At 43.0% G+C, this 27,435-nt stretch overlaps 1 protein-coding gene and 1 non-coding gene across 2 annotated transcripts in view; one reads left to right on the top strand and one right to left on the bottom strand.

Annotated features, from left to right (window-relative positions):
• Positions 1-27,435, top strand: part of ABCA13 (ATP binding cassette subfamily A member 13) — a 338,145-nt gene that overhangs the window by 218,967 nt on the left and 91,743 nt on the right. Inside the window, exons 40-41 of the mRNA XM_088834807.1 lie at positions 6,021-6,213; positions 8,927-9,036. Of these exons, the coding sequence (XP_088690933.1) occupies positions 6,021-6,213; positions 8,927-9,036 (303 nt within the window). The remainder of the gene's footprint in view (positions 1-6,020; positions 6,214-8,926; positions 9,037-27,435) is intronic.
• TRNAC-GCA (transfer RNA cysteine (anticodon GCA)) lies at positions 18,408-18,479 on the bottom strand. Its single transcript has one exon. It is a non-coding gene; the product is annotated as a tRNA-Cys (tRNA).

Raw genomic sequence — 27,435 nt, 5'->3', positions numbered from 1 at the left:
CGTTCTGAACAGTGTCACACCCACATCTCATAGTTAGGATTTTATAGTTTTTGTTTGCTTTGTTTTTATTTGTTTGTTTTCTTTTCATTGGTGAGTTACTGACATTAGGAAGGGGAATGTCAAAAGAAAAGGTGTCAACCTGTGAGATAATCAACCCAATTCTTTAGTCACCTTGATGAATTTTCCTTTTTAAAATTGCTCAGTTTTCCTCTTATTCTGATTGTAGCACCTTGGGTGAATTCAGTTGATCCCATAACATACTCTGGGCTTCCCTGGTGGCTCAGATGGTAGAGAACCTGCCTGCAATGCAGGAAACCCTGATTCGATCCCATAACATACTCTGGGCTTCCCTGGTGGCTCAGATGGTAGAGAACCTGCCTGCAATGCAGGAAACCCTGATTCGATCCCAGGGTTAGGAAGATCCTCTGGAGAAGGAAATAGCAACCTGCTCCAGTATTCTTGCCTGGGAAATCCCATGGACAGAGGAGCCTGGTGGGCTGCTGTCTGTGGGGTCTCAAAGAGTTGAACATGACTTAGCAACTAACGCTTTCACTTTCATAACATAATATCATTTTGTGGCAAGATAGCATCAACTCCTAAAAGCAGGTGTGTATAGAAAATCAGTGCTGATAACCACTTGCCCTTTGCCAGATCCTCTTGTTATTAGCACTAAAAGTATTTTATTTAATTAATATTATTCAATAATGATGCTGATAATGTCCTCCTCTTTGTTAGGTGAAAATGAAAGTCAGTAGCCCAAGGGGTGTATATGTATGTGATGTGTGCTGTCCACGTGAGTTTGTGTGTGCCCATGTCCAAAAAACACATTCTTATACCCACATCTCTATATTCTCAATAGGATCACAAGTGGTTTCGCAAGGACGTGTGAAATACAGACAGATAACACATTTTAAATATTAGGCAAGGACTGTACTTTCTTATGTAGGGTCCACAATGACATGTCTCTCCCTCTGTAACCCTTGTGGCCTGAATCTGTGGACTTGCTCTAAGAAAGGGATCCTTCATGGAGAAAGTACTAATTAGGACCACATCACAGGAGAAACTTAAATATTATCAGTTCAGTTCAGTTCAGTTCAGTCGCTCAGTCGTGTCCGACTCTCCGCGACCCCATGAATCACAGCACGCCAGGCCTCCCTGTCCATCACCAACTCCCGGAGTTCACTCAAACTCATGTCCACAGAATCGGTGATGCCATCCAGCCATCTCATTCTCCGTCGTCCCCTTCTCCTCCCGCCCCCAACCTTTCCCAGCATCAGAGTCTTTTCCAGTGAGTCAACTCGTCTCATGAGGTGGCCAAAGTACTGGAGTTTCAGCTTTAGCATCAGTCCCTCCAATGAACATCCAGGATTGATCTCCTTTAGAATGGACTGGTTGGATCTCCTTGCAGTATAAGGGACTCTCAAGAGTCTTCTCCAACACCACAGTTCAAAAGCATCGATTCTTCGGCGATCAGCTTTCTTCACAGTCCAACTCTCACATCCATACATGACCACGGGAAAAACCATTGCCTTGACTAGACGGACCTTGGTCGGCAAAGTAATGTCTCTGCTTTTTAATATACTATCAAGGTTGGTCATAACTTTCCTTCCAAGGAGCAAGCGTCTTTTAATTTCATGGCTGCAATCAGCATCTGCAGTGATTTTGGAGCCCAAAAAAACAAAGTCTGACACTGTTTCCACTGTTTTTCCATCTATTTCCCATGAAGTGATGGGACCAGATGCCATGATCTTTGTTTTCTGAATGTTGAGCTTCAAGCCAACCTTTTCACTCTCCTCTTTCACTTTCATCAAGAGGCTTTTGAGTTCCTCATCACTTTCTGCCATAAGGGTAGTGTCATCTGCATATCTGAGGTTATTGATATTTCTCCCAGCAATCTTGATTCCAGCTGGTGCTTCTTCCAGCCCAGCGTTCCTCATGATGTACTCTGCATATAAGTTAAATAAGCAAGGTGACAATATACAACCTTGACGTACACCTTTTCCTATTTGGAACCAGTCTGTTGTTCCATGACTGGTTCTAACTGTTGCTTCCTGACCTGCATACAGGTTTCTCAAGAGGCAGGTCAGGTGGTCTGGGATTCCCATCTCTTTCAGAATGTTCCACAGTTTATTGTGATCCACACAGTCAAAGGCTTTGGCATAGTCAATGAAGCAGAAATAGATATTTTTCTGAAACTCTCTTGCTTTCTCCATGATCCAGCGGATGTTGGCAATTTGATCTCTGGTGCCTCTGCCTTTTCTAAAACCTGCTTGAACATCTGGGAGTTCACGGTTTACATACTGCTGAAGCCTGGCTTGGAGAATTTTGAGCATGACTTTACTAGCGTGTGAGATGAGTGCAATTGTGCGGTAGTTTGAGCATTCTTTGGCATTCCCTTTCTTTGGGATTGGAATGAAGACTGACCTCTTCCACACTCCATGATGATTTCCTTATAGAATTTCCCCCCTCTCAGTCATTTCATCAACATACTTCCTTTAGAATCTGCTAAAGTGGAGAACCATTTGAATACCCATCACAAAGCTCTCTAGAGTTGGCCACAGTCCCTCTGGAATCTGTTGATTTCCAATACTGGCAGAGTTTGAAATAGAATTCTGTGTGCCTTTCAAATGTAATTGGTCCTGTATTCGGCCCTCCCTAGTTTAATCTATTTTAAAACCTATTTTGGAGAACCCCCTTCAGCAGATTTCAGGGTATTCAGTCCTCCTGCAGCATCAAAAATTTTTTCTGTAAAGACTTTGGGTGTTACCTTTACATGGAACCCCATGGACTGCAGCACTCTGGGCCTCCCTGTCCATCACCAACTCCCAGAGCTTGCTCAAACGCACGTCCATCAAGTCGCTTGATGCCATCCAACCATCTCATCCTCTGTCTTCCCTTTCTCCTCCTGCTTTCAATCTTTCCCAGCATCAGGGAATTTTCAAATGAGTCAGTTCTTTGCATCAGGTGGCCAAAGTATTGGAGTTTCAGCTTCAACATCAGTCCTTCCAATGAATATTCAGAACTGATTTCCTTTAGAATGGACTGGTTGGATCTCCTTGCAGTCCAAGGGACTCTCAAGAGTCTTCTCCAACACCACAGTTCAAAAGCATCAATTCTTTGGCACTCAGCTTTCTTTATGGTCCAACTCTGACATCCATACATGACTACTGGAAAAACCATAGCTTTGACTAGATGGACCTTTGTTGGCAAAGTAATATCTCTGCTTTTTAATATGCTGTCTAGGTTGGTCATAGCTTTTCTTCCAAGGAACAAGTGTCTTTTAATTTCATGGCTGTGGTCACCATCTGCAGTGATTTTGGAGTGGACAAGTGTAAGTGAAACCAAATATTAGAATAATGTCCTTGTTATCTGCAGTAAATAGTCAGTATTTGGTGTTCTTTGTCTTGTGAAGGTTACAGAATCCAGAAGTTACATGTAGCTTAGACATTAGTTACCTGTCACTCCATTATGAATGACAATGATCTGACCAAATTAATACATTTTTAAAATCCAGATCTAACCAGGTCACTACTCATTGTCCGAAAGCTAAGTCCAAGGTTGTCAGCTGGGCCCTTCAAGTCTGGCAGCTCATGCTCAGGGAGGCTCCATGTGATATCCCTTCTGCCTCCACCTGTGATATTGGCCCTGACCTCCAGTCTGGGCTGGTCCTTTTGCCAGGCAGCTTCCTCATCTCCAGGACTCCCCCTGTCAGTCCTCCTACCTCTCCGGCCTGGTGTGACGTCCTCCCAGTGTTTCTGTTACAGCTTGCATTTACCATCAGGGCCATCAGTGTTGTTTTGACGTGTTTGTATGTTACTCTCCTCTACCTGACTCTATAAATTCCTTGTGCAGGAAATACTTTACATTGTTGTAGTGGATTCCTGGAAAGAACAGGAACACCCTACCCTCTGCATCTGGACGGACAGTTCCTGCATCCCCTCCTAAGTGGACTGTCTCCCGCCTGACCTTCGTGCCAGTTCCCCACTGCCCTTCCCCACCCTGCGCCTGCTTATAGCCTGCAATCCCTCTGTCAGCCTGTGTTGTCTGCTCAGACCCAGGACCACATCAGAACCTGAGCTCCAGCCACACACGAATCAGGTTGGGTGGGCCTCGGTCGTGGGAGGGGGCAGGTCCCTGTTTGTTGTCTCTCTGGTCTGGAGGCAGTTTCTGCTCTCTATATTGCCCAGTTGCTGGCTGGGTCTGAGCAGCCACATGGCTCAGGGCAGCGTCTCCCTTCTGATATCAGCTGCACTAAATCCCCGCGAGGACCCGCTGCACCAGCGCCCGCCAGGCTCCTTCCTCTTGACACACATGCCGTTTTTCATGATTGTCATTTGGAAGATGGCCAGGCAGCTTGTTTCTGAGTACAGGGGCATGAACTGCATGTTGTGTTGTGGGGAGGAGGCCAACGAGCAGTGACGTCACTCAGAGCCCCCCACCCACCAGATCCATTTGAGATGAAACCAGTGGACGTGCTGGACCCCCGAGCCCTGAGAGCAGACGCTCCGGCATGAGACAAGGCAGCAGGCGCAGAGCTGCCCGGGTGACGCTAATGAGGGGACGGTCGGAACTGCTGATGGGTCTTGGAAACAGGAAGGGATCAGGTGACGTGTGTCCTGGTGGAGTGAGAGACAGCCTCTGGAGACCAGACGAGGCTGAAGGGCCATGGAATGCACCCTCACCTGGGGAAGGGCGCCTGACAGTCAAGGAGAAAGTGTCAAATTCAGTGAATCTTCGTAGAGTGAACACAGCCGCGTTACCTTCTCCCAGTCAGTGGTGCCTGAAGTCCCCTCAGAGCCCCCTGTCAGTCAGTCCCTCTGTTGGTTGTTCAGTCCCTAAGTCACGTTTTTGCAGCCCCATGGTCTGCAGCACACCAGGCTTTCCTGTCCCACTCTATAGACGGATTCATTTCTTACGCTTTTGAACATTATATAAAGTCTGTCATCTAACACATACTCTGCCTGTGTAGCTGTATTTTCTCATCATCCGTGTTGTGTGTTGAGAAAATTGTATGTTTGTCCAGTGGTGATTTCAGGTATGGAAAAAATAGTACAGGGAAAGGGGCTGGGGGCACTGGTGTCTAGCTGTAGACATTTTATTGTATTTTTAATACTTTTAAAATTCTAAAATAGCTTAAGACTCATAAGGAATAGCAAAATTAGTCCAGAGAAGCTCCATGTTCCCTTCACCCAGCTTCTCCCAACAGGACTGTAGTATAATAACACAGCGCACCACAATATTACATTGATAAAACCGGGAAATTGATGTGGGTACAGCACTATCTCAGTGATCTGTGCTCATTTAGTTACTAAAATATCGGCTTCTTACAGTTTGCAGAAGTTGAGATTTACTCGAAAGGCAAAATGCATCAGAAAAGAAAATCATAAAGATGAGAAAACGAGCGAGCTCATATTTAGGGAAAATAAATCAGAGGTGAGCGCTAGCTTTGTGCTCATCTGGCAGGTGTCTGTCGAGGGCCTCATGTGCATTCTTTTACACAATCCAGTACCTGCTGCGGAACTGTAGCACTGGGGAACTTTCATGTATAATCTAGTTTATTAAAGGGCTTACATGCTCGAGGGCTTCCCTGCTGACTCAGATAGTAAATAATCCACCTGTGGATGCAGAAGACCCGGGATCAATCCCTGGGTTGAAAAGACCCCCTGGAGAAAGAACTGGCAACCCACTCCAGTATTGCTGCCTGGAGAATTCCACGGACAGAGGAGTCTGACGGGCCATAGTCCATGGGGTCTCAGAGTCATACACAACTGAGCGACTAACTCTTGACTTCACTTAGTCAAAGTGGTCAGACAAGTTGATTTCTTAACAACTTCGTGATAAATTATTTGTCCTCTGGCACAAAAGTCTGGCGTGACTTTATTGTTCATAAAATCAGCAAATGGTTTGAGTTTGGTGTCCATCCATGTCACCGTTTGGATGATCTCTGACCTTTCTTTGCCCTTCATTCTTCCGGCCTATTTCCCAGGTGTGAATTAACTCTGAATTATATATCCTCCCAGGGGCCACTCTGCCATTCAAGGCACAGTCACATCTTCCAAGGACATAGATGTTGAAAAAGAGCAAGTGAGGGTGCTGAAAGGCAGAACCAGCGGAGACATTCTGGTGCTGTACAACCTCAGTAAGAGTTACAGGGGCTTCTTCAAGAGCACGACTGCCGTGCAAGACATCAGCCTCGGCGTACGCAGGGGAGAGGTAAGAGACTTCTGTCTGTAGCTTTTCTGCTGCAAACAGGCCTTAGTCTAATTGTTGCTCTGCTCGTGTTATTCCCAGAATGTCTGACATCTCAACTAAAAGCATCTGCACGGTTTAGGAATCTCTGCTGGATCTGTATAGAGAGTCGGTTGACTTTCCCTGGTGAAAACTCTCCTGATTGATTGATGGGGTTCACTCTCTTTCAGAATTTTAAAAATTTAAGTGACCAAGGTTGCTGTTGTTGCTCAGTTGCCAACCCGTGGACTGTGGCCCACAAGGCTCCTGTGTCCATGGGAGTCTCCAGGGCAGAACACTGGAGCGGGTAGACAGTCCCTTCTCGAGGGGATCTTCCCAACCCAGGGACTGAACTCAAATCTCCTGCTTGGCTGGCAGGTTCTTTACCAGGGAACCACCAGGGAGCCACCAGGGAAGCCCAAGTGACCCAGGAGTTTTCATTATTGTTTGGGTTACAGGGTGACTCTCCATTGAGTGCAAATATTTTATAAATCTGATTAATTAAGGAAAACACTTCTAGCTCCTGTTTGAACTTCAATACTCTTTAAGTGGCCAATTAAGCCATCTAGTAAAATGTTGTTCTGAAAAAGTAAAAACACTCACACACCACAGCTAGCTTAGAGTTGTTTTTCATGAACATGGCATTAATTCTACTAGAATGTTTTTTCTGAACTGACAGAAGCCACGTAAATTGTTCCTGATGTGTGCTTAAATTCATAAAGGGAAGTCAGTTCTGGAAGTGATTACTTTTAATTAACTGTTAAAAATAAATGAGAGTATCTTGCATTCATATTGTTGAAGCTTCTGAGGAATTCAAAGTAGGTTATATGGTTATCTGATTGGCATCCAAGCTCTGCTGTGAGTGGATCTGAGATAGAGAGGAGCCGAGACATGATGGATCTGCGTCTACCCAGGGACATGGCACCCTGCACCATGGTGTGCGGTCAGACAGGACAGAAGTTAAACAAGTGCTTTTTGCAGGGTTTGTGTTTGCTGCTCAACTCTGAGACTAGTATTGCGATTTTTGGCATCTTATGGAACTATTTTTTTACCCTCGCTTAAAGAAAAAGAAAACTTCCATTTTGCTATTACTTCTCCATGGCTTCCATGGTTGCTCAGTGTAAAGAACCTGCTTGCCAGTGCAAGAGATACAGGTTCAATACCTGGGTTGGGAATGCCTCCCTGGAGGAGGAAGATCCTCCGGAGGAGGAAATGGCCCACTCCAGTATTCGTGCCTGGGAAATCCCATGTACAGAGGAGCCTGGTGGGCTGCATTCCATGGAGTCGCCAAACAGACATGACTGAATGACTAACCACAGCTCCTTTTCTATGATAGATTTAAGGAGTAAGAAAAAAAATAAACTTGAAAAATGTCCTAAGAGAAATGCTCCAGATATCTGAAATGGTCTGGGATGCATTCATCTTGGGATTCTATTCACTAGGCTTTTTTTGAGCATCTGAGTTTAATGACTTAGATGTAAATAATTGTGCAAAAGCCTGTGGAAAACACCGAGATGGCTATGCTGTGTCCCTCTCCCTCCAGGAGTGAATAATTGGGCAGGCGATGGGAGATCATAAACAGGCCCAGTGTGATAACAGCAGATCAAGCTTGAAAGACACAGAGGGAAGAGAAGGGCCTCGGAGCTGTACGTCTACAGAGGGCGGCCCCATGGCGGGGGCGGAGCCTGAGAGCAGGGAGGCAGGAATGGGCAGAGTCGGGGGTCAGGAGTGGGAGAAAGGAGGGCTCCGATAAACTTCAGCCTCAGCCCGGAGGGTAGAATGTGCTCGATTTACCTGATGGTGTTGTATCTGGGGCAGCAGCTCAGGTGTGGTCTGGCTGACATGAGTGACAGGGGACAGCACAGATCTGCAGCAGGATGGCCCCATGTTTCAGAGGGTAGAAGAGACCCAGGTAAGGTGGGAAAAGCATAGGTGTTGAAGCAGGCGGTTCCCAGAGCTACAAAACAGGGCTCTGGGCTAATTAAGTGGGCTCAGCCACAGGAAACCCAGGATTCAGGGAGCCAGGAAACCAGCAGTTCCCAGACATGGGGAAACAGGTGTCCTGGAAGGAGGTCAATAAGGATAAGCGTCTTGGCTTCCACCACAGCATCTCCAGCTAAGAATAGCCCAGGTTCAAGGTAGAGACTGGGCTGCCAAAGACAGCAGGGCCGTGTTTCACGCAGAGTATGACAGAGTGAAGCAGGAAAAGGTGACCTGATGCTGAGTGTGGTGATATGGAAATAGAGGGTCTTCTTCACAGGTTGTCAGGGTTAGGCTGTCATCAGAGTTAGAGGACAGAGAGCTGCAGAGACAGAAGAAGGCCCTGGGATAGTCATGATTATGATGATGTGATCCTAAACATACTGTGCTAACCAGAGGGAAACAGGGACCTGTGATGTGGGCCCCTGTCTTATCAGACAGGATTCAGCATAATTTGTGGTAATTGCACTTACTTGTCATCCTCTTTCATTTTCCAGATGTGAATATATTGTCTGTGAATTAATGCTGAAATTATACCGCTCAAATGTCACAGTGACTTCAGAAGCACTGTGTGAGCTATAAAGTGCTTTATACACTTATTTTATGATTGTAAAAGGCTACAAATAATACAGACCGAAAATAGCACAGAGTTGGTTGAAGGCAAGTGCCGTTTCTGATGTAATTTTGATTTTATGGTCTGTTTCTTTTCTGCCTTCAGTGCTTTGGGCTTCTCGGGGTGAACGGGGCTGGGAAAACCACCACTTTCAAAATGCTGACCGGGGACCTGCCTCCGAGCTCGGGACACGCCGTCGTCAGGACTCCCACGGGGTAAAGTCCAGGTTCCATCACTTTACTGCCTGTAGAGATGATCATCAAATCTAGAGAAGCCCAGGCTCCCCCCATCCTGTGCTTTAAAGTTGGAGGAGGTCATTGCCCTCCAAATTCATTTCCAGTGACCACTGCTCACAAGAGGGGAAAAGGCCTCCAAAAGGGAATGAAATGGACTTGATGTTTCCGGCCAGAGAGTGGTAAAAGCAGCCCAGGGCCACCCACTTCCAGCGGTGATGCTGGCTGCTCTGCCCCATGGAAGCTGGGTGGGTGGGAGTGGCCAGGGCCTGGTTCTTCTGCTTTGCCATTGACTGGGTAGAGCTTCAGATGTGTTCACTGCAATGCAGGGGCTGGCAGGGGGCAGGGTAGTTTCATTTGTTTCACCCCAGACTTTGTCTTTCTGGCCGTTCAGCAATTTTCTATTTGTCCCCTCTGTGTGCCATGCGTATGTGTCCTCATAATCCTGTAGCTGTTCCCCACTCCCACCCTGGACCCTGCTCTTTGACCAGTGCTGTACGACAGGTCCTGGCATATGTCTTTCTGCTTTTCCTGCTAGAGCGAATTAATTGTAACTTGATAATAGATTTCAGAAATCTGTCATGGAACTGACGTAAAGAAAGCGACAGGCATTGTGATACGTTCTCTGAGGGTCATTATATAAACAGCTACCAAGTTCTCAGTTTCATAGTCTGTCTACTAGGAATCCTAGAGTTACCTCTTAATAGACTTGGAAGTAACTTGCTTGAGATTTTTATATAGGTTCAAATAAACTCATGGAAAAAATTTCAAAAATATCATAAGTACTCATTAATTAGCTAATTTTTTTTTTTGCATTGACAAATAGTTCTTGTCCATCTATGATGTGCCAGGCACCAGGAGGACAGAAATTCTTCCTCTAATCCTGAAATCCAGTGTTAATATTTGTGTGTCTCCTGCTCGTTTAGTTTAAACATACATAGGTGTCTGTGTGTATGTATCTAATTTGATCAGTTGTCTGTGTATGTGTAGGCATGTCAAGTGCAGGTGATTAAATATGTGGGGAGAAGCACATTTTAAAATCAGACACGCTTATAAAGATCATTGTGCAGACCTCATTTACACTCATTCCATGAACATTTCATAATCCTCTTCAGCAATAGTTATTAAAAGGTTTTTCAGAAGTCTGGTGGGCAGGCAATTTCATTGTTAGGTTGATTTGCATTTCTTTAATTACTCATGAACTTGACAGAGAGCTTTCTCCATATTTATCTGTTGCCTAGGGTTTCTTTCTGCCAACCGCCTGTCATGACTATGTTTTTTTTTTATAAGGTTGTCTTTTTCACTCATTAGGTAAGAGTTTTTAATATATTCAACTGGCAGTATATTCACATATTCAATATCTTCAACATGCTTTATATGTTTCAAGTATTACCTGTTAGTGGTTACTTATATTTTAATTTTGTTTTAAAAATTTATGTGTATAGACATTCTCAGTTTTGATAAGACAGTTTGTTCTTTTTTTTCCTTTGTTATTTCTTCCTTTTTGAGTCTCAGGAAATTCTCTTTCTACGATGATAAAGCTATTTTCTTTTCAGAGGCTTCTTTTCTACATTCATGTTTATTATTTGCATGGAGTCTATATTTGAATATATGGTGTAGTGGAAATATAATCTGATTGTTTTTCCGGTCCATGATTCCAGTTCCAGTCTGTCTAAGGCTGTTCTCACAGCCGTATGTCTTTTGTCTGTCTTCTTCTTTGCACCCAGTTCTCAGCTAGGCAGGGGCTCACTTCACCTTCTGCTTCAGATATATACTGGTAAGTTGGTCCTACCTGACTGTCTTCCTAGTTTTTCATTTCCAGAATAATCTGGACTACTTTGGTACCTTTATGAGTTATTATTTTTAGAATCATTTTGGTAACTTGTATAAAAGTGTCATAATATTTGAATCTTGGTTGGAATGGAGTCAAATTTATTTTACACTTTGAAGAGATTTACATCTCTATGATAGTTTGTCTTCTTTATCCTTAACTCTGGTGCAGAGCCATTCATTCAGGTCATTTAAAAAGCATCGTTTACTTGTTTTGCACTTTTCTCTATAGAATCTTTGCAAATCTGTTTTAGATCTGCAATGAATTTGTCTTCATCAGGAGGTAATTCATCTCTTGAAAGTGAAAAGTGTTAATTGTGTCAGATTCTTTCCGATCCTGTGGACTGTAGCCCACCAGGCTCCTCTGTCCATGGAGTTCTCCAGGCAAGAGTACTGGAGTGGGTTGTGATTTCCTTCTCCAGGGGATCTTCCTGAACCAGGGATTGAACCCGTGTCTCCTGTGTCTCCTGCACTGCAGGCAAATCCTTTACCCACTGAGCCACATATATCGTAGTATATAGGTCAGTCCCAGACCCCTAATTTATCCCCCCCACCCTTACCCTTTGGTAACCATTAGTTTCTTATGTCTGTGGACCTATTTCTGTTTTGCATACAAGTTATTTTTTTCAATGTAGAGGAAAATGTAAAGCTGTTTTCACAATTCTCACTGGACTTTTAATTGACTTTATATTGCATTTATATTAATAGATTAACTTGAAAATAACTGGTATGTGAATGTTGGTCGATGCTTTTGAACTGTGGTGCTGGAGAAGACTCTTGAGAGTCCCTTATACTGCAAGGAGATCCAACCAGTCCATTCTAAAGGAGATCAATCCTGGATGTTCATTGGAGGGACTGATGCTAAAGCTGAAACTGCAATACTTTGGCCACCTCATGCGACGAGTTGACTCACTGGAAAAGACTCTGATGCTGGGAAAGGTTGGGGGTGGGAGGAGAAGGGGACGACAGAGAATGAGATGGCTGGATGGCATCACCGACTCTGTGGACATGAGTTTGCGTGAACTCCGGGAGTTGGTGATGGACAGGGAGGCCTGGCGTGCTGTGATTCATGGGGTCGCGGAGAGTCGGACACGACTGAGCGACTGAACTGAACTGAACTGAACTGAATGTTGGTCTTTTCTACAAAACTTCTATATTTTCCATTCATTGAAACAAATCTAATTCCTTTTAAAAAGTATTTTATTCCATCCAGAATACAATGTTTATCCTAGTAATTCATGGGAATCTTCCATTTCTCCTATAGTAATGCTTCTGACTCCTATTTCCTTTTGCTTTCCCTAAAACCATTCAAGCAATGTTCAATGGTAGTGTATCTTACTCACCTAATAATAGTGTTTCTTTTTTTAAATTAACTAATTTATTTTAATTGGAGGCTAATTACTTTACAATATTGTATTGGTTTTGCCATACATTGGCATGAATTTGCCCTGGCTGTACATGTGTTCCCCATCTTGAACCCCCTCCTACCTCCCTCCCCATTCCATCCCTCTGGTTCATCCCAGTACACCAGCCCCGAGCATCCTTTTTTCCCTCCTCTATTTTTAATTCCAACTTCATTGCGATATAATGGACATACAGTATCATTTTAAAAACCTGTGTAAATTTAAGGTGTACATATATCATGGGATGGCTTACATATATCATGAAATTATCACAAATTTAGTGATCATTGATCATCTCATATAGATATAAAATGAAAGAGAAAATTATGTTTCCTGTGTGATGAGAATTCTTAAGCTGTCTTCTCTTAACCACTGTCATGTATAACACACAGCAGTGCTAATTGTATTCATCCTGTTGTATATTTACATCCCTAATACTTATAACGGCAAGCTCATACCTTTTGGCTGCCTGCATCAGATTCCCCTTCCCGCCGTTTCTGCCTCTGGAGACCCAGATGTCATCTCTTTTTCCGTGAGTTTGTCAGTCTCAAGTATAGCTGACCTGTAACGCCATGCCAGTTCCTGGTGTGCAGCATTCAGTTCAGTTCAGTCGCTCATTCGTGTCCGACTCTTTGCGACCCCATGAATCACAGCACGCCAGGCCTCCCTGTCCATCACCAACGCCCGGAGTTCACTTAAACTCATGTCCACAGAGTCGGTGATGCCATCCAGCCATCTCATTCTCTGTCGTCCCCTTCTCCTCCCGCCCCCAATCCTTTCCAACATCAGAGTCTTTTCCAGTGAGTCAACTCTTCGCATGAGATGGCCAAAGTATTGGAGTTTCAGCTTTAGCATCAGTCCTTCCAATGAACACCCAGGATTGATCTCCCTTAGAATGGACTGGTTGGATCTTCTTGCAGTCCAAGGGACTCCCAAGAGTCTTCTCCAGCACCACAGTTCAAAAGCATCAATTCTTCGGCTATCAGCTTTCTTCACAGTCCAACTCTCACATCCATACATGACCACGGGAAAAACCATAGCCTTGACTAGACGGACCTTTGTTGGCAAAGTAATGTCTCTGCTTTTTAATATACTATCTAGGTTGGTCATAACTTTCCTTCCAAGGAGTAAGCGTCTTTTAATTTCATGGCATAGTGATTAGCTATTTCCATACATTATAGCGGTATCACCAGGGTAATCTAGTTACCATCTGTCGCCACACAAAGTTATTATGTTATTATTGACTATATTCTCCACACTGAACATTTCATCCCTGTGACATATTTATGTAACAAATAAAAGATTGTCGATTATCAATCTGTCCTTTTATTTCTGCAGCACACTCTGTTTTGTCAGGAATTTAAATATTTTCTTTTTTGTTAAGTTTCATATATCATTTAAACTTATGATTCATCACAAAACTAGTTGTTTTGTTTAAAAAAATCTGATGTTAAATCTGTACTATTAATTTGTTATTGTTTAGTCATTCAGTCATGTCTGACTCTTTGTGACCTCTGGAACTGGGTTCCTCTGTCCATAGGGTTTCTCAGGCAAGAATACTTGCCATTCCATTTTCCAGGGGATCTTCCCAACCCCCAGGGGTGGAACTTACTTCTCCTGCATTGGCAGGAAGCTTATTTACTGCTGAGCTACCTTGGAAGCCCTACTGTTAAGTTACTTCTGTTTTTTTTGTTGTTGTTGTTGTTGTTTTGACAACAAAATATTTCTCTCTTCTAATGAACCTATTTACTTTATTTATTTCTTATATTTTAAAATCAATTTTTATTGGAGTATAGTTGATTTACAATGTTGTGCTAGTTTAAGGTATACAGCAAATTGATTCACTTATTCATATAGTCACTATTTTTTATGTTCTATTTCTATGTAGGTCACATTACAGAGTTTTGAGTATTCCCTGTGCTGTACAGTATGTCCTTATTAGTTAACTGTTTTATATATAGTAGTATATATTTATCAATCCTGATTTCACAATTTATCCCTCTCTCACCTTCCCGTTTGGTAACCATAAATTTTTTCTACATCTGTGACTCTATTTCTGTTTTATAACCTACTTACTTCATTTAAAATTTTAAGTACCTACATGGAGTTATAACTATTATCGTCTTAACATTTGTATTTTTCCTCTCTCTGTATCTGTATAGGTGTGATTTTTTCTATTAAATTGTCTTTGTACTTTCCAGACTATGACTATTTTACTTTAAAAAGAATGAAAGATTGGATTTACTTAGAAATTCAAATGTTTTTCAGAAAGTTTCCAAATTTATTAAATTTTGTCATTTTTTTAACAAAGTCACAGATCAGTTTCAGTTCAGCTCAGTCACTCAGTCGTGTCCGACTCTCTGCGACCCCATGAATCACAGCACGTCAGGCCTCCCTGTCCATCTCCAACTCCCCGAGTTCACACAAATTCATGTCCACAGAGTCAGTGATGCATTCCAGCCATCTCATTCTCTGTCGTCCCCTTCTCCTCCCGCCCCCAATCCTTTCCAGCATCAGAGTCTTTTCCAGTGAGTCAACTCTTCGCATGAGATGGCCAAAGTATTGGAGTTTCAGCTTTAGCATCAGTCCTTCCAATGAACACCCAGGATTGATCTCCCTTAGAATGGACTGGTTGGATCTCCTTGAAGTCCAAGGGACTCTCAAGAGTCTTCTCCAGCACCACAGTTCAAAAGCATCAATTCTTCGGCGATCAGCTTTCTTCACAGTCCAACTCTCACATCCATACATGACCACGGGAAAAACCATAGCCTTGACTAGACAGACCTTTGTTGGCAAAGTAATGTCTATGCTTTTTAATATACTATCTACATTGGTCATAACTTTCCTTCCAAGGAATAAGCGTCTTTTAATTTCATGGCTGCAATCAGCATCTGCAGTGATTTTGGAGCCCCAAAAAATAAAGTCTGACACTGTTTCCACTGTTTTTCCATCTATTTCCCATGAAGTGATGGGACCAGATGCCATGATCTTTGTTTTCTGAATGGTGAGCTTCAAGTCAACCTTTTCACTCTCCTCTTTCACTTTCATCAAGAGGCCTTTGAGTTCCTCTTCACTTTCTGCCATAAGGTTAGTGTCATCTGCATATCTGAGGTTACTGATATTTCTCCCAGCAATCTTGATTCCAGCTTGTGCTTCTTCCAGCCCAGCGTTCCTCATGATGTACTCTGCATATAAGTTAAATAAGCAAGGTGACAATATACAGCCTTGACGTACTCATTTTCCTATTTGGAACCAGTCGGTTGTTCCATGTACAGTTCTGAATGTTGCTTCCTGACCTTCATACAGGTTTCTCAAGAGGCAGGTCAGGTGGTCTGGGATTCCCATCTCTTGAAGAATGTTCCACAGTTTATTGTGATCCACACAGTCAAAGGCTTTGCATAGTCAATGAAGGAGAAATAGATGTTTTTCTGGAACTCTCTTGCTTTCTCCATGATCCAGCGGATGTTGGCAATTTGATCTCTGGTGTCTCTGCCTTTTCTAAAACCTGCTTGAACATCTGGAAGTTCACGGTTCACATATTGCTGAAGCCTGGCTTGGAGAATTTTGAGCATGACTTTACTAGCGTGTGAGATGAGTGCAATTGTGTGGTAGTTTGATCATTCTTTGGCATTGCCTTTCTTTGGGATTGGAATGAAGACTGACATTTTCCAGTCCTGTGGCCACTGCTGAGTTTTCCAAATTTGCTGGCATATTGAGTGCAGCACTTTCACAGCATCGTCTTTCAGGATTTGAAATAGCTCAACTGGAATATCATCACCTCCACTAGCTCTGTTCGTAGTGATGCTTTCTAAGGCCCACTTGACTTTATATTCCAAGATGTCTGGCTCTAGGTCAGTGATCACTTTATCGTGACTATCTTGGTCGTGAAGATATTTTTTGTACAGTTCTTCTGTCTATTCTTGCCACTTCTTCTTAATATCTTCTGCTTCTGTTAGGTCCATACCATTTCTGTCCTTTATCGAGCCCATCTTTGCATGAAATGTTCCCTTGGAATCTCTAATTTTCTTGAAGAGATCTCTGGTTTTTCCTATTCTGTTGTTTTCCTCTATTTCTTTGCATTGATCACTGAGGAAGGCTTTCTTATCTCTCCTTGCTATTCTTTGGAACTCTGTATTCAGATGCTTATATCTTTCCTTTTCTCCTTTGCTTTTCCCTTCTCTTCTTTTCACAGCTGTTTGTAAGGCCTCCTCAGACAGCCATTTTGCATTTTTGCATTTCTTTTCCATGGGGATGGTCTTGGTCCCTGTCTCCTGTACAATGTCACGAACCTCTGTCCAGAGTTCATCAGGCACTCTTATCTGTCAGATCTAGTCCCTTAAATCTATTTCTCACTTCCATTGTATAATCATAAGGGATTTGATTTAGGTCATATCTGAATGGTCTAGTGGTTTTCCCTACTTTCTTCAATTTAAGTCTGCATTTGGCAATAAGGAGTTCATGATCTGAGCCACAGTCAGCTCCTGGTCTTGTTTTTGCTAACTGTATAAAGCTTCTCCATCTTTGGCTGCAAAGAATATCATCCATCTGATTTCGGTGTTGACCATCTGGTGATGTCCATGTGTAGAGTCTTCTCTTGTGTTGTTGGAAGAGGCTGTTTGCTATGACCAGTGCATTCTCTTGACAAAACTCTATTAGCCTTTGCCCTGCTTCATTCCGTGCTCCAAGTCCAAGTTTGCCTGTTACTCCAGTTGTTTCTTGACTTCCTACTTTTGCATTCCAGTCCCCTATAATGAAAAGGACATCTTTTTTGGGTGTTAGTTCTAAAAGATCTTGTAGGTCTTCATAGAACCGTTCAACTTCGGCTTCTTCAGCATTACTGGTTCGGGCATAGGCCTGGATTACTGTAATATTGAATGGTTTGCCTTGGAAACGAACAGAAATCACTCTGTCATTTTTAAGATTGCATCCAAGTACTGCATTTCGGACTCTTTTGTTGACCATGATGGCTACACCATTTCTTCTAAGGGATTCCTGCCCACAGTAGTAGATATAATGGTCATCTGAGTTAAATTCACCCATTCCAGTCCATTTTAGTTCACTGATTCCTAGAATCTCGATGTTCACTCTTGTCATCTCCTGTTTGACCACTTCCAATTTGCCTTGATTCATGGACCTAACATTCCAGGTTCCTATGCAGTATTGCTCTTACAGCAAAGGACCTTGCTTCTATCACCAGTCACATCCACAACTGGGTATTGGTTTTGCTTTGGCTCCATCCCTTCATTCCTTCTAGAGTTATTTCTCCACTGATCTCCAGCAGCATATTGGGCACCTACTGACCTAGGGAATTCCTTATTCAGTATCCTATCATTTTGTCCTTTGATACTGTTCATGGGGTTCTCAAGGCAAGTATACTGAAGTGGTTTGCCATTCCCTTCTGCAGTGGACCACATGCGGCTGTGGTCCATGTGATCCGATCGACTAGTTTCCTGTGATTATGATTTCAGTGTGTCTGCCCTCTGATGCCCCCTTGCAATACCTACGGTCTTATTTGGGTTTCTCTTACTTTGGGCATGGGATTTCTCTTCACAGCTGCTCCAAGAAAGTGCAGCCGCTGCACCTTACCTTGGACGAGGGGTATCTCCTCCTGACCTTGAACGTGGAGTATCTCCTCTCGGCCCTCCTGCGCCCGCGCAGCCACCGCCTATTGGACGTGGGGTAGCTCCTCTCGGCAGCTGGCCCTGGCCTCAGGCGTGGGGTAGCTCCTCACAGCCGTGCCTCTTTGCGTGGTCGGTTGCGCCCTGTCTGCGCCGCCAGGGGCCGGCGTCTCCCGCGTCTGCGCCGCCAGGGCCGGCGAGTTTAAAATCAATATTTAAAAAAATATATCTTCCATTTTATTTTGCTTCAGCGGAGAAAACCACACACCAGTTTTTCTAGTTAATACCTTCTAAAAAATTCTTGTTTTTAATCGTTTATTTTTAAACTTTTTATTTTATATTGGAGTATGTGTGTGTTATGTGTTAGTCGCTCAGTCGTGTCCGACTCTTTGCGACCCCATGGACTCTCTGCGACCCCAGAGGACCCCACCAGGCTCCTCTGTCCATGAGATTTTCCAGGCAAGGATACTGGAGTGGATTGCCATTTCCTTCTCCAGGAGTCTTCCCAACCCAGGGATTGAACCTGGGTCTCCTGCACTGCAGGCAGATGCTTTACCAACTGAGCTACAAGGGAAGCCCATATTATATATATATATATACATATATGAACTCCCAGATGTTCAAGCAGGTTTTAGAAAAGGCAGAGGCACCAGAGATCAAATTGCCAACATCCGCTGGATCATGGAGAAAGCAAGAGAGTTTCAGAAAAACATCTATTTCTGCTTCATTGACTATGCCAAAGCCTTTGACTGTGTGGATCACAATAAACTGTGGAACATTCTGAAAGAGATGGGCATACCAGACCACCTGACCTGCCTCTTGAGAAACCTGTATGCAGGTCAGGAAGCAACAGTTAGAACTGGACATGGAACAACAGACTGGTTCCAAATAGGAAAAGGTGTACGTCAAGGTTGTATATTGTCACCTTGCTTATTTAACTTATATGCAGAGTACATCATGAGGAACGCTGGGCTGGAAGAAGCAGAAGCTGGAGTCAAGATTGCTGGGAGAAATATCAATAACCTCAGATATGCAGATGACACTACCCTTATGGCAGAAAGTGAAGAGGAACTCAAAAGCCTCTTGATGAAAGTGAAAGAGGAGAGTGAAAAGGTTGGTTTGAAGCTCAACATTCAGAAAACAAAGATCATGGCATCTGGTCCCATCACTTCATGGGAAATAGATGGAAAAACAGTGGAAACAGTGTCAGACTTTGTTTTTTTGGGCTCCAAAATCACTGCAGATGCTGATTGCAGCCATGAAATTAAAAGACGCTTGCTCCTTGGAAGGAAAGTTATGACCAACCTTGATAGTATATTAAAAAGCATAGACATTACTTTGCCAACCAAGGTCCGTCTAGTCAAGGCAATGGTTTTTCCCGTGGTCATGTATGGTTGTGAGAGTTGGACTGTGAAGAAGGCTGATCGCCGAAGAATCGATGCTTTTGAACTGTGGTGTTGGAGAAGACTCTTGAGAGTCCCTTATACTGCAAGGAGATCCAACCAGTCCATTCTAAAGGAGATCAATCCTGGATGTTCATTGGAGGGACTGATGCTAAAGCTGAAACTGCAATACTTTGGCCACCTCATGCGACGAGTTGACTCACTGGAAAAGACTCTGATGCTGGGAAAGGTTGGGGGCGGGAGGAGAAGGGGACGACGGAGAATGAGATGGCTGGATGGCATCACCGACTCTGTGGACATGAGTTTGAGTGTACCCCGGGAGTTGGTGATGGACAGGGAGGCCTGGCGTGCTGTGATTCATGGGGTCGCGGAGAGTCGGACACGACTGAGCGACTGAACTGAACTGAACTGAACTGATGTATATATATATATATGTATATTGGAGTATAGCTGGTTAATAATGCTGTGATGGTTTCAGGTGCACAGCAAAGTTACTCAGCCACACATTTACATGTACCCATTCTCCCCCAGACTCCCCTCCCCGCCAGGCTGGCGCATAGCATGGAGCTGAGTTCCTTGTGCTGCACAGTAAGTCCTTGTTGGTTATCCATTTTAAGCAGTGTGTACATGTCGCTCCCAAACTCCCTAGCTATCCTTTCTCTCCATTCTCCCCACCACCCCCAGCAATCCTAACTTCACTCTCTTAGTCTCTGAGTCTGTTTTGTAGATAAGTTCATTTGTATCTTTTCATTTTAGGGTCCGCATTAAGGGATGTCATGTGATGCTTCTGCTTCTCTGTCTTGACTTCACTCACTATGACAATCTCTAGGTTAAATCTTGTCATTTTTATTAGCCTTTCCATCATACTTGTCTCAGTTTAGTTTTGTTGTTTTATTTCTAACTTGATTTGAATGAATTTTAAAATCTTTTTCTTTAAATTATCAAACCAAGTCTATAAATATTTTTCTTTGTACAGATTTATTTTAACCCTAAAAGTTTCATAAGTGATATTATTGCTGTCATTGCTCTGTACATAATACATATAATTTTGATTTCACCTTTCCAAAATTTACTTAGAAGAATATTTCTAGTATCTCAAAATCTTGTGTTTCTTGGTTTAATATATATATTTTTAATGTCTTTAAAATATTTTTAATTTAATTTATAGAAAAGAACGTTTCCATGAATTTTTACAAAGTGAAATACTTTTGTAATCTGTGTCTCTCACAAGAAACTGTTCAGGACTTTTGTTCAGTCGCTCAGTTGTGTCCGACTCTTTGCGACCCCATGGACTGCAGCACGCCGGGCTTCCCTGTCCATCACCAACTCCTGGAGCTTGCTCGAACTCATGTCCATTGAGTCAGTGATGCCATCCAACCATGTCATCCTCTGTCTTCCCCTTTTCCTCTCGCCTTCAATCTTTCCCAGCATCAGGGTCTTTTCTAATGAGTTCACTCTTTACATTAGGTGGCCAAAGTATTGGAGTTTCAGCTTCACCATCAGTCCTTCCAGTGAATATTCAGGACTGATTTCCTTTGGGGTTAACTGTTTTGTAGTCAAGGGACTCTCGAGTCTTCTCCAACACCACAGTTCAAAAGCATCAATTCTTTAGCGCTCAGCCTTCTTTATGGTCCAACTCTCAAATCCATACATGACTACTAGGAAAACCATAGCCTTGACTATATGGATCTTTGTTGGCAAAGTAACGTCTCTGCTTTTTAATTAACGCAGTCTCGGGCTGCTGTCTGTGGGGTCGCACAGAGTCGGACACTACTGAAGTGACTTAGCAGCAGCAGCAGCAGCAAGTTTATCTTAGCTTTTCTTCCACGGAGCAAGCATCTTTTAATTTCATGGCTGCAGTCACCACCTGCAGTGATTTTGGAGCCCAAGAAAGTAAAGTCTGTCAGTGTTTCCATAGTTTCTCCATCTGTTTGCCATGAAGTAATGGGATCAGATCCATGATGTTCGTTTTTTGAATGTTGAGCTTCAAGCCAACTTTTTCACTCTCCTCTTTCACTTTCATCAAGAGGCTCTTTATTTCCTCTTTGCTTTCTGCTGTAAAGGTGGTGTCATCTGCATATCTGAGGTTATTGATATTTCTTCCAGAAATCTTGATTCTTGCTTGCTTCATCCTGTCCGGCATTTCCCATGATGTACGTACTCCTTCCCAGTTTTGAACCAGTCCGTTGTTCCGTGTTTGGTTCTAACTGTTGCTTCTTGACCTGTATACAGGCTTCTCAGGACACAGGTAAGATGGTCTGATAGTCCCATCTTCACAGGACTGTACCCCTTAAATCCCTATCCAGTTGTTTTTCCACTTCAAAGGTAACTCCAATTATATTTTTAAAAATGTAAATTAGTATATTATTATAAGGCAAACTTTTATCACCAAGACTCAGACCATGACCCAGAACTTTGGCAGGTAACCCAGAAGCCAGTCTGCCTGCCCTGTACCAGTGACATCCCCTCTATGCAGAGGATCCTGTGTGGCTTTATCTCCTGAGATTGCCCTGGACACAAGCATTTAGACTTGCTCATTTGTAAAGATCTCATAGGACTTTTCAGACCCTCAGTCTACAGGTCCCTTCTTCGTTTCTTTCTTTTCTTTCTAATCTGCCTTTGACCCTGGGCCATTGGACTCGGAGAGAGCTGCCTGTGGATCACATGACTGCGTCCAAATGATGTGGTCTGATGCGATTCTCTGTCCTGTTTCTTACAAGTTGCTGCTGGATCCAGAGTTATAATCAATCTTTGGGTCTGTCCTTTGGCACAAGTAAGCAGGAGGTATTATTTTCATTTTTTGATTTTTCATCAGGAAGCATATTTGGTCTTTTCCCATTTTTTGATACCTAGTGCCAAGGTTAATGCATTAATTCATTGGAGATTGCAAAATGGTTTTGTAGTAACTCATAATTTTGTTTTCATTTACTAACTGGAATAATTTTATAAGCAGTTCCTGTTCCTACATTTTATTTCACTACCCAGAGTTATATTTCACATAAAAAAGGACAGATAAATCCTTGCTTTTGTTTTTCCTTTCTATCTATTCAGTTTTCAAGGTAATCAGTTGATTCCAATCACCCTGAGAGGTAAAAAATCAAGAGTTGTTTGCTTGTTTGTATTTGGTTATATTATTCTAATTTTATTCTGATAGATTTAGAATATATCAGACATTTACTTGTGCTTCATTATCCCTTTCACTTCTTAAGATGGCATTTTTCCTGCCTCTTCCCATTCCTCCAGTCTGGCATCCTTATCCTTGTACTAGGAATGGTGTTCTTCGATGTAGAAGATTCGGAGAGGTCTGGTGTCCAGCAGCTGGTGTGCACTCCTCATGCATGGACTGTTCCCGTTCTTGGCCTCTGTGAAGACAGTTGGAGACCGGAAATCATATCTTTCTGACTCTAAAGACTGCATGTCTCATTGTTCTGCTGTCTGTTGGCTCTTGTTTGTTTTGTTGTTTTTAATTTAATTTTTGCTTTATGCTATAGTTGATTTGTATGGGCTCTTAGCTGTTAACAATCACTGCTGTCTGTGGACAGAGACTGCATTAAACTTTGGTGAGTTTGTGACAGTTGATTAAAAAGTCAGTATTTGGAACTAATTATATTCAAGAACAGAGAATAGAAATAACTGATCAGTTGAGTGAGTCAGTGAGGTCTGTGGAGGTAGGGTTGTAGATCCCAGTTGTCACCCTGAAAGGGAACCCAGCCCTATGCCCCTGAGGCCCTCAGGTGGTGCGCTGCCTATTTTTCTATGCACTCGTACAAGTAGAAGGTGCTTTTGCTGATTCTGTGGTGCCCTTTCCCTTCAGTTTCTCTGTTTACCTGTGCATGTGTGCTCAGCTGTGTCCGACTCTCTGTGACCCTGTGGACTATAGCCCACCAGGCTTCTCTGTCCATGGGGATTCTCCAGGCAAGAATGCTGGAGTGGGTTGCCAGTTTCTTCTCCAGGGGATCTTCCTGACATAGGGGTCGAACCCTAGTCTTCTGCTTTGGCAGGTGGATACTGTACTGTGGAGCCTCCAGGGAAGCCCCAAATAGAACACTATGACTGCTTGTCTGAACAACAGGTGCATGTCTGCTCAGTTTCTTAGTATATATGACCAAAAGGACCAGGATTTCAAAAGAAAACAAAAGTATGGGGTTTATTTTTTCAGCCCTGCAAGTCTGAGTCTCTCCTTAATAATCCCATTCCATCATTTGTCAAGTAATTGGAAAATGAAATTCAAATAGCTGATCTTGAAAGGAAGAATAAATTTACATCCTTATAATGGTCTGTAAGACCCTTATTATGCTACATAGCTGTGTAATTAGTTTAATTATAACTGGGTCACACTTGCATTAATTTTATTTTTAACCTTGATTATTTGTAGTGTTAATTATACATTGGTATTCAACGGATTAAATGGATAATTAGAACACAATGGAATTTTTAACAATTTAGGGAGTTGGTATATACCTTTTTGGCCTAGGAAGCTCATAATTTAACTGTTACCTAATTGAAACACAGCAATTCATTCGTTAGATTAGGGCTCCTTCAGCCTCTCCTTTGAAATTATGTTATCAGAAACAGTTGTGCTTTCCAATTTATTAATTTTTGTCATTGCTTGTCCTCAAACTTGAGAATATTACTGCTGTTTAGTTGCTAAGTCATGTTTGACTCTTTTCAACCCTGTGAACTGTAGCCCACCAGGCTTCTCTGTCTATGGGATTCTCCAGGCAAAAATATTAGAGTGGGTTGCCATGTCCTCCTCCAGGGTATCTTCCTGATCCAGGGATCAAACCTGGAGGTTTCTTTTCCACTGAGCCACTAGAGAAGCCCAAACTTGAGAATATGATGTGATTGTTATGATTTGGTTTAAAGCGTTAGGAGCTCCTGGTGTAATGACAGCAGTCACTAAGTAGAAGGCTGCAGGCCAAACCCCACCCACCCTGTCCTTAGTTGAGCACAGTGTTCAAGTGTTGTGGGCTTGGCTTCCTCCACCGTGTCTCATAATTGTAACAACCTTGAGAAGAGGCTGTTACCCTAATTTAAGGGAGAAAGATCTGAGATTCAGAGGACTTGAGTGGAGGACAGAAGGCAGACTTCCCGGGAGGTGCAGAGGACTTGAATCCATGCTCATAACATATCGTCAGCAAATAACTGAATCTAGGCCCATTACTGGGACACCAGGCTAACAGGAGACTGAGGTGCTGACTCAGAGCCCAGCTGGCCTGACCTGGTCCCTCCTGGAATGAGCTCAAATTTGGAGGCTTCTCACCGGGTGTAAAGCAGCTTTGGAAAAGGACCCCGTGCATGCTGAATGTGTTTATGTCATATCCTGTCAGCATTGTGGAGGCTGTGCCATTTTTTTTGCTGGTCCTACTGATAGATGATTAAAGTAAAAGATAAAAGGTAAAGTTAGTCACTCAGTCGTGTCTGACTCTTTGTGACGCTATGGACTATAGTCTACCAGGCTCCTCTGTCCATGGAATTCTCTAGGCAAGAATACTGGAGTGGGTTGCCATTCCCTTTTCCAGGGCATCTTCCCAACCCAGGGATGGAACCCAGGTCTCCCACATTGCAGGCAGAATCTTTTTACATAGTGGAGAAAAGGAAAATCCTGTTTGCATTTTTCCTTTCAGTTCACCTCTCTTATCTGTTCTTGAAACTAAGATCAACTTCCTTTTCCACATCCTAATCATTCTGATCCAATGATAACTTCTGATGCCAATAATAACTGTATATATTTTGATATGCTATATATGCTTCGCAGGTAGCGCTTCTGGTTGTTGTTCAGTCACTCAGTCGTGTCCGACTCATTGCGACCCCATGGACTGCAGCACACCAGGCCTCCCTGTCCATCACCAACACCTGAAGCTTGCTCAAACTCATGTCCATCGAGTCGGTGATGCCATCCAACCATGTCATCCTTTGTCGTCCCCTTCTCCCCCTGCCTTCAGTCTTTCCCAGCATCAGGGTCATTCCCAATGCGTCAGTTCTTCGCCAAAGAATTGGAGCTTTAGCTTCACCATCTGTCCTTCCAATGAATATTCAGGACTGATTTCCTTTAGGATTAACTGATTTGATTTCCTTGCTGTCCAAGGGACTCTCAAGAGTCTTCTCCAACACCACGGTTCAAAAGCATCAATTCTTTGATGCTCAGCTTTCTTTGGGGTCCAACTCTCACATCCATACATGACTAGTGGAAAAAACATAGCTTTGACTATATGTACCTTTGTCATCAAATTAATGTCTCTGCTTTCCAATATGCTGTCTAGGTTGGTCATACCTTTTCTTCCAAGAAGCAAGTGTCTTTTAATTTCACTGCAGATCACTATCTGCAGTGATTTTGGAACCCTCCCCCCCAAAACAAAATCTGCCACTGTTTCCATTGCTTCCCCATCTGTTTGCCATGAAATGATGGGACCAGATGCCATAATCCTGGTTTTTTGAACATTGAGTTTTAAGCCAGCTTTTTCACTCTCCTCTTTCACTTTCATCAAGAGGCTCTTTAGTTCTTCTTTGCTTTCTGCCATAATGGTGGTGTCATCTGCATATCTGAGGTTATTGATATTTCTCCCAGAAATCTTGATTCCAGCTTGTGCTTCATCCAGTCCTGCATTTCATATAATGTACTCTGCATAATGTGATTTAAATAAGCAGATTGACAATATACAGCTTTGATGTAATTCTTTCCCAGTTTGAACCAGTCCATTGTTCCGTGTCCAGTTCTAACTGTTGCTTCTTGACCTGCATACATGTTTCTCAGGAGGCAGGTAAGGTGGTCTGGTATTCTCATCTCTTGAAACATTTCCACAGCTTACTGTGATCAACACAGTCAAAGGCTTTAGCATAGTCCATGAAGTAGAAGTAGATGTTTCTCTGGAATTCTCTTGCTTTTTCTTTAATCCAATGGATGTTGGCAATTTGATCTGTGGTTCCTCTGCCTCTTCTAAATCCAGTTTGAACATTGAAAGTTCGTGATTCACGTACTGTTGAAGCCTGGCTTGGAGAATTTTGAGCATTACTTTGCTAGCATATGAGATGAGTGCAATTGTGAGGTAGTTTGAACATTCTCTGACATTGCCTTTCTTTGAGATTGGAGTGAAAACTGACCTTTTCCAGTCCTGTGGCCACTGCTGAGTTGTCCAAATTTGCTGGCATATTGCGTGCAGCACTTCAACAGCATCATCTTTTAGGATTTGAAATAGCTCAAGTGGAATTCCATCACCTCCACTGGCTTTGTTTGTAATGATGCTTCCTAAACCCTGTTTGACTTCGCATTCCAGGATGTCTGGCTCTAGGTGAGTGATCACACTGTTGTGTTTATCTGGGTCATTAAAATCTCTTTGTATAGTTCTTCTGTGTATTCTTGCCACCTTTTCTCAATATGTTCTGCTTCTGTTAGATTCATATCTTTTCTGTCCTTTATTGTGCCCATCTTTGCATGAAATGTTCCCTTGATATCTCCAGTTTTCTTGAAGAGATCTCCAGTTTTTCCCATTCTGTTGTTGGCTTTTTTTTTTTTTTAGCATTGATCACTGACGAAAGCTTTCTTATCTGTCTGTACTGTTCCTTGGAACTCTGCATTCAGATGGGTATATGTTTCCTTTTCTCCTTTTTGATTCTCTTCTTTTCTCAGCTATTTGTAAGGCCTCCTCAGACAACCATTTTGTCTTTCTGCATTTCTGATGGATGAGGATAGAGGCTTATGGAAGCTTTCTGATGGGAGGAACTGGCTATGGGGTATACCCAGTCTTGCTCTGATTGGCAGGGCCATGCTAGGTAAATCTTCAGTTTTCCGCTGATGGGTGGGGCTCTGTTCCCTCCTGTAGTTTGGCCTGAGGTCAAACTGTAGTAGAGGCAATGATGAAAGTTCTGTAGTCAAATTCCACTGGTCTTCAGATTCCCTGGGGGTTCTCAGTCCCTTTGCCAGATCTCCAGGTAGGAAATCTGTTGTGGGCCCTAGAACTTTTACAAAAGTATGAGAACTTCCTTGGTATAATTGTTCTCTAGTTTGTGGGTCGTCTGCTCAGTGGCTTTGTGGTGGGGCTAATGGTAACCTCTTCCAAGAGGACTTATGCCAAACGCTATGCCTCCCAGGTCTGCTGCAGCCAGAGCCCCTGTCCCCTTGGCAGGCCA

This window comes from Moschus berezovskii, chromosome 3 (genome assembly GCF_049115385.1).
Source record: "Moschus berezovskii isolate FMDL1 chromosome 3, NW_MosBer_1.0, whole genome shotgun sequence".
In the NCBI taxonomy this organism is placed as follows: domain Eukaryota; kingdom Metazoa; phylum Chordata; class Mammalia; order Artiodactyla; family Moschidae; genus Moschus; species Moschus berezovskii.
The sequence above is the reverse complement of the archived record's forward strand: the minus strand, read 5'-3'. Positions and strand labels throughout refer to the sequence as shown.